The 16196-nt window shown below is 34.3% G+C and overlaps 2 protein-coding genes and 1 pseudogene across 5 annotated transcripts in view; 2 read left to right on the forward strand and 1 right to left on the reverse strand.

The window, feature by feature from the left end:
* Window positions 1-4624, forward strand: part of LOC105833764 (CD151 antigen) — a 183612-nt gene extending 178988 nt beyond the window's left edge. For all 3 annotated transcript variants that reach the window (XM_036293024.1, XM_036293025.1, XM_036293023.1), the window contains one exon: window positions 158-4624. In XM_036293024.1, coding sequence (XP_036148917.1) covers window positions 158-304 — 147 coding nt within the window. In that variant the 3' untranslated portion in view covers window positions 305-4624. The remainder of the gene's footprint in view (window positions 1-157) is intronic.
* Window positions 4295-9834, reverse strand: LOC105833765. Of its 2 annotated transcripts, XM_028192352.2 has the most exons (6): window positions 9265-9834; window positions 8023-8359; window positions 6874-7205; window positions 6285-6403; window positions 5777-5954; window positions 4295-5378 (listed from the first exon to the last, which is right to left on the reverse strand). In XM_028192352.2, the coding sequence occupies exons 1-6, from the start codon at window positions 9481-9483 to the stop codon at window positions 5211-5213; spliced, it is 1353 nt and encodes a 450-aa protein (XP_028048153.1). In that variant the 5' UTR covers window positions 9484-9834; the 3' UTR covers window positions 4295-5210. The 2 variants fall into 2 exon arrangements, with proteins under 2 accessions (XP_028048153.1, XP_028048154.1); XM_028192353.2 differs by lacking the exons at window positions 5777-5954; window positions 6285-6403 and having other exon boundaries at window positions 9265-9825.
* On the forward strand, window positions 9583-13180 carry LOC118647734 (annotated as a pseudogene).
* The last annotated feature ends 3016 nt before the right edge of the window (window positions 13181-16196 follow it).

Consider the following 16196-nt stretch of genomic DNA (forward strand, 5'->3'; position numbering starts at 1 on the left):
TCAAATTCTTAAAAAAAAGATTGAATTACTGTAAAGCAAGATTCTCATTATTTCGTACCAATTTAATTTCTTGCTTCTACTAAATGAATTATATTGGTTTTAATTTGATACTTCGCTGTTTTATCTGTTCACTTTTATATCATTTCTATCATTTCAGGGCTGTATTTACAAGTTCCTGGAGACGACGAAGGACCATCTGATAATCTTGGGCGCCGTCGGACTCGGCCTGTCGGTACTCGAACTCTTCGGCATCGTTCTCGGCTCCTGCCTTTATATAAAGCTCAGGCACGACTTTGACGACTGAGAATTACTTCAATGCCCAGAGGGCAATAACAACGGCCAGTCGTGGTGCAGATACATGCAGAACAATCCGGAGACCGTTTGATCGTCGGAGTAGGGGCGGGAAAACGCGCGATTACAGCCGCGAGATCGTATGGATGAAAGGGTACCATCCTCGGCCGTGGACCGTCGTCTGCCACTCCCTCCCCTCGACGCGTTCGGAAAGCTATAAACAAGTGAAAACGGAGATGGCGATAAAGAAACGGCGCCGTTGCCTCGCCTCCCGCGAACTTTGCGCAAATTATGTGATTACGGACAATCCAAGTGGGAAGCGAAAGTTCAAATGTAAAAACACATAAATTGTAAAAAATCGATCCGGCAACTTGGATCGCGGTTTGAAGGTGAAGAAAAAAGAATCGCCTTTGATCATTGAACACTTGTGCAACGGAGTTGGGTTTAAAATTCGTGCACATCGCCATTAAGTAGATCCTTTCAAAGACGGTGCCATTGCGAGATACAAGAGGGGGAAAAAAGAAACTGAAACGTATCGCGAAGTTTGCCTCTAAAATCGATCGGTTTTGTCGGTGCCTTCGTAATAACTCTTATTTCACAACAATACCGTCTTCGTACGCGTCGTTTCGGAATTTCTCGGCGGGCGACGAGTTTTAAATTCAGCTTTAGTGCCTTCTCGAACAGCGTTCCCACGCAAAACAAATTGCAGAGATGCAAACAATTTTGATAAGCAAGCAAGCAAGCAAGCATGCGTGCGGTACGCAGGACCAGTATAATTATCTTGAGTATGTATCTAGGCAGTCTCTCGCGATCGGCGCAGCCGGATCGACTGCGCAACTCACGACTAGCCGAAAAAGAAGAATCTTAGTTCTCATTGTCAATGATGTTAGGAGTATTTTTTCTGCGGTATATTTTCTCCCGAAACGGAAAAAAACGTGGAGCCTGGATCCTTTTTTATAGCGCATCGTCAGTCGATTGACGTTAATTACACGAGCTCTAATCATCGCCGAGTGAGTAATGTTTCACAAACTCGGCAGAAATTTCGCACGCGCTTCCGAAAGCGCTGACTCCACTCGATACTGCCATTTGCAAATTTGCACAATTTTCAATTGCGATCTGACAAGAGAGTATATATTGATCGCGCCATTGTAAGAGCCATGACAGAAAGAAAAGGGCGAGCTTTTTAATTCATCGATTGCGAAGCCGTAACTAATAAGACAGAAGTACAGGCCAAAGTCGAAGACATGGACTCTGAAATAGAACTCTATTTTTAAAAATGTCAAATGCAATATTTTCCAATTTTTAATTACATTACCGTGCTTTTAAATTTAAAAAATCTCGATGCTAATACAAAATATAAGATATTAACAAATCGCTTGGAAGATTAAACATTAAAACACATACCGTTTGAAAGATATTTTATAGGTTCATAATCACTTTGGTTGAATTAAATCATGAATCTAAATATCAATATTCTTTAAATTTTCCACTCTTCTCGTTTCTATTGCTTTGTTTAAGATAAATTTTCATAAATTAAAATTTATTAAGAATTATTTAAGATTGACTATCGGATAAAGGACTATTATCTCTCTATAATTTTAATTGAATACAATATCGTTAAAGATATCGTGATGATATAATGACAATCAATAATGATGAAATGAAAAAGTACAATTAAAAATAACTTTTTTTATTTATATACGTATATTTTACTTTTTTGTATATGTAAATATTTTTTATACCTATGATTTATTGGCAGATCCTGCTCACAGAATCTGACAGCAGACAGAAATCGAGCACAAATTATAAATCTTGCTCAATTATTACCGCCAATCTATTGGCATAGTATGATCAGCAAGCTTTGTCATATTTTTGATGGCATATTTACCGACATCTTCTAATACAGACTCTGTGTGCAATTTGCATCTTTTTTGCTGACAACGGTTGATAGTAGACACTTGACATGATCTGCTTTCGACAGACTTATCTATCCGTATAGTTATGGCTGTGATCGATTGAGTCAATGAATTGCAAAGCTCGCTTAAAATCTTTCGTATTGAGGAAGAAATTACTTGACCATATTTGACTTCTTCCTTATAATAAAGAGATCTGATTGAGTCGAGTAATGTCAATTTTTCTGCGATCGGATCGCACGTCATCGAATTTTTTCTTCTCGAAAGAAGAAAGAGTCGTGTTTCTTCTTTATTCTCGACGCACAATTACGAGAATAAGTAATCGTGGATAAGCAGAGAAAAAACCATCTGCCATAAACGATGATGGATCGATCCGTATCGAAGACGAAAATCGACTCGATAGAACTGTAAACAGTGCCTTGATGATATTGTTGTAAGCTCAGAGATATTTTAAAGTACACGTAAAAAAAGACGTCGTGGCGGTGTAAATTGTTAAAAAGGAACCAGTAGAGAAGGTGGAAAGGAGAGACTCTAGCTTGTAACAAATTTCAAACAAACAAACACACACACACACACACATACACACAAGCAGCATGTATATATCCGTTGCTTTGCAAATGAGTACAAGCCTTTGCACATTATTTATGATAAACGCTTTCGTCCACGACAAAAAAACGGCGCGAATCGGCAATTGTAAGCTACAGAAATTTTTTCTGTTGTGATTCACGCGGCGCGACAAATGACTGCGTTCAGAAGACACAACAAATTAAACAAATAAATTTTTATAACAAGATTGATTCTTAATATATTATAAATCAAGTCTTCTTGTCAAAAAAGCTTAATAAATTCTATTCTTCAGTAGAATAGAAGGTTGGTTATTGCCTTTAGTTCTTTGCTGAATCTAATTGTAAGTATAGAAATTACCGTAAAATATTAGGTTGAATAAAAAGAACTCACTTGGTTTATTTTACTTTTTAAAAATTATTAATAGGGATACATAACTGTATGAATTCTAAAACTTTATTAAATGGATATATAAAATAAATTAAGTGGGTCTTATTCAACCTAGGTACTTTATTAAAATTCTATACTTAGCTTCTCTTTTTAGGCTTAATTATTTAAAAAAAAACTTTATTAACACGTTCCATGACTCACGTTGGACTTTCCGATCAGGGAAATGTTTTGGCTATAAAGAGAAACATAATTTGCTGCGATTAGTTTTTCAATTTGAGATATTAAATAACATTACTATAATTCTTAATTGCATGTACTTTATATAAAAATTATCGATTAAAATCGGTTAATTGTTTGTAGAAGTCTTTATTGCTACAAAATAATTATTTTCAAAATTACACAAACACATGAATGTTGCCTTCTTTCCTTTTATTTTATAAAAATTAATTTCTTTATTTTATCACACACAATAAACATCATTATATATCATTTTAATTGTAAAATGATTAACTAATAATTGAATAATTGAATATTTGTATTAAAAAATGTTAATTTTACAAAATAATTTTATTAAATGTTAATTTATTAACTATCCACACAGCATACATCTTTCAAAAAGCTTTCCGAGATAAATACCTTCCAATAAGCAAAAACGCAACATTTAAAAATAATGATTTCATGTATATTTTTAAACATTTTAAAACAATATTGTATAAACATTTTAAAAAGATTATATAGGTTAGTATTACGAAATTTTTTACGAAACCTTGTTGAAATGTTTTAAAAACATCATATGGTCAATTTTATGGTTCAAATTTATTTATATTGATTTATCTACAACGTTAATTATTGTGTGTGTGTGTGTGTGTGTGTGTGTATGTGTATGAAAATGTTACATGTTATTAAATATCATTATAATAACATGATAATAATAACTTTATGCTTACTAAACTCATCCTTTGCATGATAAACAAATCACGTGAAATTGATGCACAAAACGTGTTTAAAAATATAATTTTTTAAAATTCTATTTAAAAATTCTTTCTAAAAAAACTTTAATAAAAATGAAATAAATAAAGTAGGCCTTATTCAACGTAGGTACCTTAATAATGAATCACCAAGCGCTCATTGAACTGTTTTTTTTCTGCTGGACGCAGCCATTGTTCCCTCTTTCTATTGTGTCCCGCGCGTGATCGAATTTTGATAAGCAACTTATTTCACAATCGTCGACAACTGATTGTTACAACCTTGCAATTGCAGATTCTATCGAGATATTCTCGCGCCCAAGAAAGTCTAAACATATTTTATTACTGTATCATCGCGTCATATATTATTTTAATCTTAATATTATTGTGTCCTCTCTTTGCTATTATGTATACATATATTATCGACTAGTGTCTAGACGAACTTTATACATATTGTACATATCAAACGCTATTCTGTTACAAATAAATGTTTAAATCGTATTTTTTTCCAAACATAGTTTCTGAAAATACCAATTAAAGATGTGCGAACTATTTGAATACGAATCAGATACATAAGATTCAATTCGGTTCGAAATTGAATTTATATAGTTTAAATTCCTTATTTTTCGAAAATTTCAAATCTAAAAGGTTTGAATATGAATCACATATATTGACTATTTTATAAAATCATATTAAAACGATTTCATATTATATAATCGATATTATTTTTCTTACATAGAAATCTTTTTAAAATAATAATTATCCATATATTAAAATTCTTCCAAACAATAATTATGTTATCATTAAATGTTTTAATGATTCGATTTGATTTGATTCAAATAAAATTTTAATTCAGTTTGATTTGATGTCAAGAAATCTTGATTCACACATCTTTAATAACGATGTATATCTTCTGTACCCGAAATATCGAGATTAAATATTGGTAAGTAGATGAAGAAAAAGTGAATATAATGACTCTCTAAAACACTCCTGCTTTCAATACTTGATAATATTCAGTCTGCGCGATTGCACAGAAGAACTTTACACACGTTTGTCTTATTCGACAGTGAAAGTCATTCTGCGAATGTCATCTCGGAGATTCCGCGTTGCTCGCATACTGTACCATCGATTCAAGGTGCGTCAATAGCATGTTATCACGTGTTCCAAGAACAACGAAAAGCCAAGCGAAAACTGCGAGAAGGTCCTTCGATATCGTTACTTTCTGCCAGCCATTCAACTCTTCAAGAAATGTCTCCTGCGTATTCAGAAAAACAATTGCATATAAGCGCAAATAAAGCATCATTCATGCATGTTTAGTGCTCTTATTTTTCCGAAAAAATAAAATCGAGGAAAGAAAATCGGGTTTTTTTATTTCGTCTTTTTCCAAAAAATACGAAGAAAACGACTACGACAAAATGAAAGCAGACTTCATTGAGGAATTATTTACTTATTGAATATGAAAGATATGTTATAAAACCATTGGCATAAAAGATAATAAAGGTGACATCATCTCAAAAGAAAAAAACTGAAAAAAATAGCAAGAAAAAGTAACAAAAAAAATGTTCTTTCCATAAAGTTTCCGAAAATGTTTCCGGGCTAAAAACACTATGTATGCATGCTTCTTCCTTGTCTGTTAAGTTACGATATTCTTACATTTGACCACGTTTCATTAATTCTGTGATAATGAATTAAAGCTATTTCATCGTTTATCTTCAACGATGCTTGATGGAGTCCGAACGTTACGAGATAGAGCGGAATGGCGATCGCAGTTTTTGAATGATCCGTATAAATCTCATGCAAGTGATCCATATCAAGTCGCGCCAAATCGAATCTAAAACCACCAATATTTTGCCTGAAATATACACTTGTGACAAGGAAAGACTAAACTGCCACAATCTGCACACACTAATCTAAACTGCCGATCTTTGAACAACACTGTTATAACTTTATTTTAAAAATCATATAATAATTCCTTCCTGGAATTATTTTAAAATAGAGACTTCGTCCTTTAATTGTTGTATTATTTTTTTCACGAAAGTATAACAGATCAAAGGTCGACAGTCTAAGATCTGTGCGTAACTTTTTTTGTCAAAGAATATATTTAAACGTGAATGTGTGAAATTATATATCAAATCTTCCTTTTTAAATGTCGAAAACATACTTATCGAAGATGGAGATGACGCAGAGAGCAATTAGAAAGGAGAATATATTCGCGTACATTTCGCAGAAAACCGAGTAGGTCGACATGAATTCCACCGAGGTGTTAAAAAAGACGTGAACCTATAAGCGCGAACCAGATGATAAAATCACTCTGTACTAGTCGCTGAACAATCATCAATATAAATAATTGTTTAAAAAAAATATTAAAATAATAAAACTTTAAAATAATTAAGCTCTTATAAAAATATAATACTGGGCAGTATTAAATTGGCCAGTATATAATTATTAAAAGTATTAACTTAAGTATTAAAAGTATTAACAGCAGTGCTTTTAATTAAAGTACTACTGTTAATACTTTTAATACGTAAAAGTTATTGATATTTTTCATATTTAATTTTCATACTTATTTTATTAAAATATCATTTTTAACACGAAATTGTAATTATATTTAGTTGTTTTCGTTCATTAACTGGTACTATTTATTTTCTTCATTGATAGCACAAATTCGCGTTGTATCAAGAAATTTGTTCACGATAATTGAGAGTAAATTGAGGATAATTGAGGAGAAAATTTGCCATTTCATAATTTACCATTATAAAATGCAGAAACGCCATCCCACCCAAGAGACCTTGATAAACGAGACCTGTGCACTTCCAAAATTTCTGCGCTGTGATTGCCACCTTTATAAGCGTATACGTTCGAGTCTCCGCGGAATCACGGTCTTCTCCACCTTTTGTCGCACGCGTTGTATCATTTCTCAAAGCACGTCTCGATCCGCCAATTTTCACGGCGCTAAAGCCACTCCTGCCTTGAATATAAATTGTGTCCGTAGTCAGTTCCGGAAGCGGCACAGGTTCCTCGTATTTTGTAAGCGCGTTTTCTTGAGCCTTCTTCAAGATCTCGGCGATGGGCATCTCATCGTCTGCTTGCGTAAAAAATTAGTATCTTATATAACATTATAGATTTCCCTTTTCCTAATTACTTTCAAATTTTTTAAATAACTTTTTAAATAACATTAAGAGGATTTTTAGTTAGGGAAGGAGAGTTTTAAATAATTTAATCTCAAATAAAATATAACAATTTTGGAAAGTGTTATATTTATATATATATAAATATATATATATATATATGTATATATATTTATATATATATTTATATATATTAATAAGGAATAAAGAAATTTAAAAAATATTTTGGAATTAAAGAAATGGTTTACCGTATCATTTTCATGTAAAATTATAAAATGTTCAGTAAATGATATAATTTTCTTCACTGATAAAAATGTGATAATTTGGTTGATTATTATAATTAAATCACTATTACAATTCTTTTTTCACATCAATACTTATCTGTATTGTAAAGAAAATATTTTCAATTAATTATCATTGGTTAAATTTTGTAAAATTTCTATTATTTTAAAGACGGCTATGCCAAAAGTTTCCGTGTTAGAAGAACTTATGACGAAGAGTCACATAACTTTGCCTCTATTTTTCTATAAGCTGGAGAAGCTCCTTAAAATTTTCTCAACACAGATGTAATTTAAAAAAAAAACCACGTTAAAACATTTATTCCTTCTCAACCAAATTCTTCTAAGTTTGTGCTTAAAAATTTTAAATTTCGTTTAATCACACAATCAAAATTTTAAATAAAGATTTTAAGTAGCTTGTAATGGAAAAAGATCTTGGACTCTTATAAAGTTTTTTTTATTTGGCGAGATGTAAAAGTTAGCCTTTCTTTACCTTGGGAAACTTTTTTTTTTCTTTTTCGCGATTTACCAGCGAAATTATTCTCCTTGTCGCTACAGCGTTTCGCGGAAGATCCGGTGTTTGCTCGATCGTGATCATGATCTGTCGTGGGAGGCCGTGCCACAGACTTTCGTCTTTCAATCTGTTTATTGCGTTTCTTTCTTCTCCCAAGGGATCCTGACGCAATTCTTTCCTTGCTTGCGTGAATGTCGAAATAACGTGCTTTTCTATGAGCCGAATGTGATTCGGCTTTGTGTGACTTAATATTGCTCTTGGCATCCGGTGACTCGGTCTCTGTATCTTCAATGCCACCTTGTCTCCGAGGTAAACTCTAAGATGTTGAATAATAAATTCAATAACAATACATTTTTATTTAAATAATGCCTCTCTGGCTTGATAATTAATAAATGATTGATAAATAAAGTTTAACGGTTTATATTAAATTAATTGTTAACTGTAAGTTGAATAACAAACAATAATACAATTTTTTTATTTAATTAATTTCCTGATGCCTTGCAGTCCCTGGTTTAGTAAATAATTATTGACAACCCTGCATAAAATGTCTTATTCATAAATAGTGTTTTGCATTCACAAGATTTTATCATGAATTCTGCTTTGCAAAAATCTCGGATCATGGCCAATAATTTTCAGTGCAATCATTGAGAATAGAACCATGAAATTATGTATGCCTCTGAATCGGATAACAATTAGCAGAAGAGGTGAATCTTTTTTAAAACGAGGGTTCACATTCATTTGATTGCCTCTTATTGCGATTGAATACAAAGAATGTTTAGAGTCAAGTGAATTCTTTTGAATGCGAGAGTTAATATTTGAAATGAATTGAATCCTTATTCAAGCAGAATTCAGAAGATATTCAATTGAATATCTTCTAAATTCTGCTTCTTTCAAAATGTCAATATTTTTTAATTCTTTTCAATCCGACGTTTTATGTAGGGAAATAAAATGTCAGGGATTTGTCAAATTATTGTTAATTAGCTCAATATACGATATTGCGTTGCTGCATTTCGACAGACATGAATAAAATACATAGTGCCAGAGTAAATTAATCACTCATTTATTTTTAATTGAATGTTAATTATATATAAACATGTACGATTGCAATTTGTAATTCGCAATAATTGAATAATTATCATGTCAATTGAATAAATTAATTATGCTAATTACAGCTTTAAACTGCTTTCAATTTTAATTTTTTGTCTCATAAACGATACTGACTGTTTTGACTTCTTGGTCGTAAGTTCGGCTCGAATCTTCCGAACTGGTCCATTGGTTGTGCAACGCCGTGCTATCGTGTTTCACGTAGCTGTCCTTCATAACACAAACGGAAGCTTCATCCTCGCTATCACTTTGCTGAAGCCGTTCAACGATCGCCGTAGATCTTCGTTCATGAGAAGCTTGACTTCCACGTGACATTTTTAGGATGAGCCCAAACATCGATCATTTAATTGTCCTTCTGATTCGCGACCATATCGCGATTAATTTCAAATGCATACACACAAAATATAATATTTTTTTTATTAAAATATCTCCATAATGCACAATTGGCTATTGCAATTCCTCCGAGTACGTTTAATAATTCAACCTCGCAGCTGGCCACTGCAGAGGCGCACCGCAGAGGAGAAAAAAATATATTTGTCTTATTCTAACTTATTGCACCAGTGCAGCAGTGCAGGAATAAAAAACAAACCTCAGGTCTAGGACTATCGTGAGGTATCCATAGTAACGCTTTGTTGTGGCAGAAAGGAACCTGAGAGCGGTCATCGCATCGTTTTAGGTGTTTTCATCCATCAGCGCCACTATGTGCACAAAATGTGCACATTGAACTATGTAGTCAAATATCTATGAATCCCGTAAGTAATGTGCATGACTTTTTGGGTCTCTTCTATTCTATGTCCACGTTTATTTGGTTCTGTTTCATGCTATACCCGTAAATTTTACAATTATGTAGTGGAAGTAGGAAATAAATATTATAGCCGTCCAAGTTTTTTAGGTTTGACAAACGAAGAGCAACGAAGAGACACAGGTATTCCCAGAGATTCTTGTATAAATGATATAGTAAATTAATTTACATATATTTCGAATATTGACAATACTATTGTAATGGTAATATTTGTTCTAAATGGCTGTTAAATAAGTAAGTGCAGATCACAGAGTAAGGCCTATTTTCAATGTTTGACGGACATGCAGGGTACCAAGTGGTTCTTACAGCGAGATTACATCTACAGGATAATCCTAGTATGTATTATTTTTGAAAAAATTATTACCAGAGATAATTTTTAATGTGTATGATATATATTTATATTAATAAACTGCGTTTGTAAAAAAAAAAACAGGAAAGATTACTGGTCATACCAGGCAATATGCTATTGAATGAAGATGAGCATGAACTGATAAAGGGCAGAGATCTAGTTACAGGCGCTATAGAATTAACGTACAGACAAATGGATCAAATGGTGGAGAGGCAGGTTCAAAATGATGATGGTAGTTGTATGGCTATTACAATTTTGTTTCTTAATGGACGACTTTATGCAGCAGGTGCTGGTGATTCGAGGTGACTGTTATAATTTATACTGATCATACATTATTGATGAATTAAATATCTATTTAATCATTCTTATACATTCCTATGATTAGGGCTGTGTTAGTTTTGGGGGAGGAACAACAGGCTCTTACTAGAGATTGTACTCCAGATTCAGAATCAAATCGCATTAGAGCTTTAGATTTTTTAAGAAGCAACGCGTTGCTGCGTCATTTTACTCCGTTAAAGTTTAGAAAAAGACTGTTGCAAAAGGGATCTTTGGTTTTGTACAGAGAACCTTTTATGACAGGTTGGGCGTACAAAACCTTAACGCATCCTGACCTAAAATTACCGCTCATTTCGGGACATGGAAAAAGGGTAATATAATTGTTGTATTTATTTAGCAGTAATTTATAACTTCAAATTAAAGTAATTCTGTTTATTATTATAACTTAAACTTATTTGTGATTCATAGAGTAGAGTAATGGGAACGGCGTGACTAGAGGCTTTGGGGACCACGGTTTGAAGGCAGCAAATACTGGTGTTAATATCAAACCATTTCTATAATCACAACCCAAAGTACAATCTTTAGACTTGGACAGTTGCTATCTTACCGAAGGAGATTGTATTATTGTTGCCACTGTGGGATGTAGTAACGGATAAAACAGCAGCAGCGATATTCAGAAAAATTCTTGCACTTGATACTCCATCATTAGAATACAGGTATTATCACAAAGAGAATATTAGAGGAATACGAAAATTAACTACGATTTAATTGTGTTAAGATACAATGTATATTTGATTTTCACAGACTGACAATGGGTGTTCAAGAATTGGTGCAAGCGGCCAGAGGTCGATTAATCGGTAAAGTATGGATGGGAAAACCAGAGAATCCTAACGAAGCAGATGAAAAATCCTCGCCTATAGCATCGGTAAACGATATTAGCATATTAGTGGTATCTTTGTACCCTTATTTATGTGAACATTTACAATGGCTAAAAACGACGCAGCAAGAACGAAAATATGCTGCGGATTCCCTAGCAACAATGTGCTTCAATCATCCTATTTCTAATAGATCTGCCGATAACCCTGCATAATGAATCATTACGGTTATCAGATAACGTTATTACTCAATATACAGCTAACAAATGACATTTATTTGTATGCTACAAAGATTCATCATCTATTATCGCAATGATTTTCTAGATTTTGTCGTAGAATAATTAGCGATTTAAGTGCACAGTTGCCGTATATTCTCCATGGTTCTTTTCGCTAAAATAATAAATTATTGCATACTGCCACATATGTACATGGCGATTGTTAAGTATTCTGTGAGATTTTAAGAGGTGATTTCTTATACTAATTCAAGACATATTTCATACGATCAAAATGACTTGGTATTAAAGTTACAAAAAAATTTTTTTTAATTTTGAAAATTACTCAAAATTTTGTATGCAGCTTGGTATATGTAAATAACCGAAGTAGTTTTTGCAAATTTTAAGTAAATAAAATTTTTTCTTCAACTTTGATATCTTACATCTTTGAAACTAAATGGTGGCTTTGGACATATGATTATATGAAGTTTCCATCTTGAATTAGCATGAATTATCTCTTGAAATTTTTTAAAGAACTTAATGACTGCCTTATATACACATAAATATGTTAACTACAAAAGGCTATGTTCTTATTTTATTTAAGTAAACATTCCACTGTGACATTTTATGTATAACTTGAAATATCTATAATATTCCAAATATTTGATACGTGATCGTATATAAATCATATAGATATAAGCATTAATTTCTGGATTGTTACTACATACAGAGATTTAATACTGGTAATATCAAATTAACCAGTGATTAATTATTTATTTTGAGTATTAAAAGCATTAACAATGTTCTTAATATTCAAAATAAGTAATTGAAATTTCCATAAGGGAATATGTAATTACAGACTGTATGTACACAAGGTAATATCAAAAATATAAGTATTTTTATATTGCTTTTGAGGCAAGCATATGTTACCATTTACTATTTTGAACGTATATTGTAACGTTCAATCTTTATTTAGAAATTATTTTTATGTTAAAAACATTAATTCTGTGACTACAAACGTATGCATGTATGTATGTATAATTAAGATTTAGAATATTACATTAAAAGTGAACAAAATCTTAAGGATATAATTAAAAATGTGTTTGCATACATTTTTTGATTTATTGCCTTCTATATTTATATTTCTCTCATTCATTACGAACGATGGAAAATGTTTTGCACATTATGTAGTCAAAGAAATAGCTGGTGAAATTGTAAGTATGAATCAAGTAATCAATGGGTGTGTTTGGTAAAGCAAATCTGAAGCGTCTGGAGGCACCGTTGACACATTCTGTCTTTGTTATTTATTGGCATTGAATAAAGATAGTGTGAGGTAAAAGAGCACTCCGACGTCTCAGATTTGCTTTGCCGAACTCAGTAAATGTATGTGTAAAAAATTGTACATAAAGAGAAAAAGTATTGCTTTCTTTTTCGTAGTAATCATGATAATAATTAGACTTTACGACATCATGTATCACATAATTCTATATTATATTAATAAATATACAAACACATCATATGTATGTGTATTTTTACTTTTACTCTGGTAATCTTGAAAGACATTTCTTGCACTGTGCATACTATAATTACGATGATATATGTAAGTAATTCTGAATATATCTTTCTCTCTGTAAATATCATTGAAAATTTTAAGTCTCAGGCAATTTTTCGATTTTAAATTATTGAGTAAATATAATAGTAAACAGAAAGGGGATTAGCTGTCCTTTTTAAAAAGTGATTGACATTAATGGTCAAAAGATATAGTTTTTCCTCAGTCCTGTTTTGTGCAACAATAAACGAAAATCGAAGTTCTTCAAATTCACAGCGTTTCCGGAAAAATTAACGTACGTACCATTTCCCGTTTATTTGTAAGAGAATATGGGAATCATTTTCGCACGCATATAACATCAGAATTTGTACTCACCGAAACTGGATCGGCTTCGAATCACATTGTATCGATTGCGATCGATGAAACGACATTGCTTGTTGCGAAGAACCGTGGCAAGTTGGCAACTGATACGCTTTGCTGATCGTTCCGTCATTTTAATCGACACTCCTGACTAAAATTCGCACTTGCTACACACGCACATACTTTATTCGGCAATCCCGATATTACGGATAATATATCACACAAGTAAAACGTAAACCGCGCGCGAGAATTTCACTTGGCGCGACCGTTACATTTGAAAAAATACGTGAAAAGAGCGACTCGTCTGATTGGTGGCGAAAATCAACATGGCACGAAAGTGGCGTCACGTAACTTCATGGAAACGCAGGCCGAGGAAAGCCGTTGAATGAAAATTACGCGCCGAGACACAACGGAGACAAATTCGTTTCCATAATTTTCTATTTTGTATGCTCGCACGACGACTAGTAGCACTTCACTTCACTTCACTTAACTGGCACTCGCGATATTCTACCGACGTATTCCCTTTGAGCAAACGGTTTGCTCGAACGCGCACGCGAACACTTCACTCGAAACCGAAGGCAAACGCGCTTTACACATGAATACGACCTTTGCTATGATCTCACATTACTCGCGTATCGTTTGCTAGCAACACCGTACCTGTACAACATCGCACAATACGAATTCTGAACACGCGAGACACGCAGAGACACGCACGGACACGCACGGAGTCGACAGAGCGTCTGACCGGCGCTGGAGCGCGGAGCAATATGGCGGCGGCAGCGGCGTACGTGACTCGGCGGTAGTCGGCGCAGGCGCGGCGAGTCAACAAGTCGGTCGCCTAGCAACGCCGAGTGGCGCCGACTAGCGCCGAGTACCGCCGAGTCTGCCTGCCAGCGGTCACGTTACCTACGCCATGTTATCTCGCGTTCCAGCGCCGGTTGGACGCTCTGTCGACTCCGTGCGTGTCTCGCGTGTTCAGAATTGAATTGTCCAGTGCTGTGCAGGTACGGTGTTGTGTTGAGAGTGCCGTCGTGCTAGCAAACGATACGCGAGCCATGTGAGATCGTACGTAGCAGAGGTCGTATTTATGTGTAAAGCGCGCCATCGTGCGTTTGCCTTCAGTTTTGAGTAAGGCTAAAGCCTCGTCTACAGAAGTCGCAAGCAGCCAGTTGCGACTTGCGACAGCCAATGATTGTCGAGCTTTAACTAGAAACTAGGCGCTCATTGGCTATCGCAAGTCGCAACTGACTTTGCGATTTCTGTAGACGAGGCTAAAGGGCCATCTACAATGGAGAGTCGTAGGCCGTAGCAGTAGTCGTAGAAAATGTCTCCACTTCGTATTGCTTTACTGTTTACAGCCTACAGCAGACATTGAGCCAATGCATTACGTGCTTACGATGAGCGTTAGGGCATTCGGGATTAGTTTTTGGTCGCCTTTCTTTGATGGCCGGCTTGTATGTTATTGCTACGTCGTTTTTATTCTAGACAGCATTGCCGTAGTTTTAGTGCTGTTACGGCTAAAACACTCCATTGTAGATGGCCCTTAAAGTGTTCGCGTGCGCATTCGACCAAAGTGTTTGCTCGAAAGGGATACGGGGCTCTATTCTTGAATTCATTTGCAAGAGAAACGTATTCGCAAATTCTATTCTTACAGAAAGGTTGAAAATTTATTGGCTATCGTATGACTTTTAACCAATAAACTTGCAACTTTTCTGTTAGAGCGGGTATTTGCGCATACGTTTTCTTGCAAATGAATTCAAGAATCGAGCCCACGTTCGGTAGAATATCGCGAGTGCCAGTTAAGTGAAGCGCTACTAATCGTGTGAGCATACGAAATAGAAACGATTCTCGAAACGAATTTGTCTCGGCGCACGTTCGTTGTATCTCGGCGCGTAATTTTCATTCAAACGGTTTTCTCATCGCTTTCCTCGGCCTGCGTTTCCACGAAGTTACGTGACGTCACGCCACTTTCGCGCCATGTTGATTTTCGCCGCCAATCAGACGATCCGTCCTTTCACGTATTTTTTTAAATGTAACGGTCGTGCCAAGTGAAATTCTCGCGCGCGGTTTACGTTTTACTCGTGTGTGATATATTATCCGTAATATCGGGAGTGCCGAATAAAGTATCGGGCGATCGTTATTAATGTGCAGTTCGAGAATAGCAGGATGATGTCAGCAGAAAGCGGCATCCATGGAGCGACTCGGTATTAAATATACTATTTTTTCAGTGATACATTTCTTTACCTGCTTTTGTGTTTGAGTTTAGAAATAATATTTATCACATTTTCAGAATCAAAACCGGAAAAGGAATGTAGCAGTAGCAGCGGCAGCAGCATCAGCAGCAGGAGCAGCGACAGCAATCAGTGAGTGAATTTTTATCAAATCAATATTATTTAAATTTATATCATGTATATGGGGTATTGCACATATATAGAACACGATTATGCACATTTGCATAAAACATTAAAAATATGAATGCATATAACTGTAAAATTTATGGGTATAGCACGAAACAGAACCAAATAAACCAGAATATAGCATAAAAGAGACTTAAAAAATCATGCACATTACTTGCGGGATTCATAGATATTTGACTACATAGTTCAATGTGCACATTTTGTGCACA

This window comes from Monomorium pharaonis, chromosome 10, assembly GCF_013373865.1.
Source record: "Monomorium pharaonis isolate MP-MQ-018 chromosome 10, ASM1337386v2, whole genome shotgun sequence".
Classification (NCBI taxonomy): domain Eukaryota; kingdom Metazoa; phylum Arthropoda; class Insecta; order Hymenoptera; family Formicidae; genus Monomorium; species Monomorium pharaonis.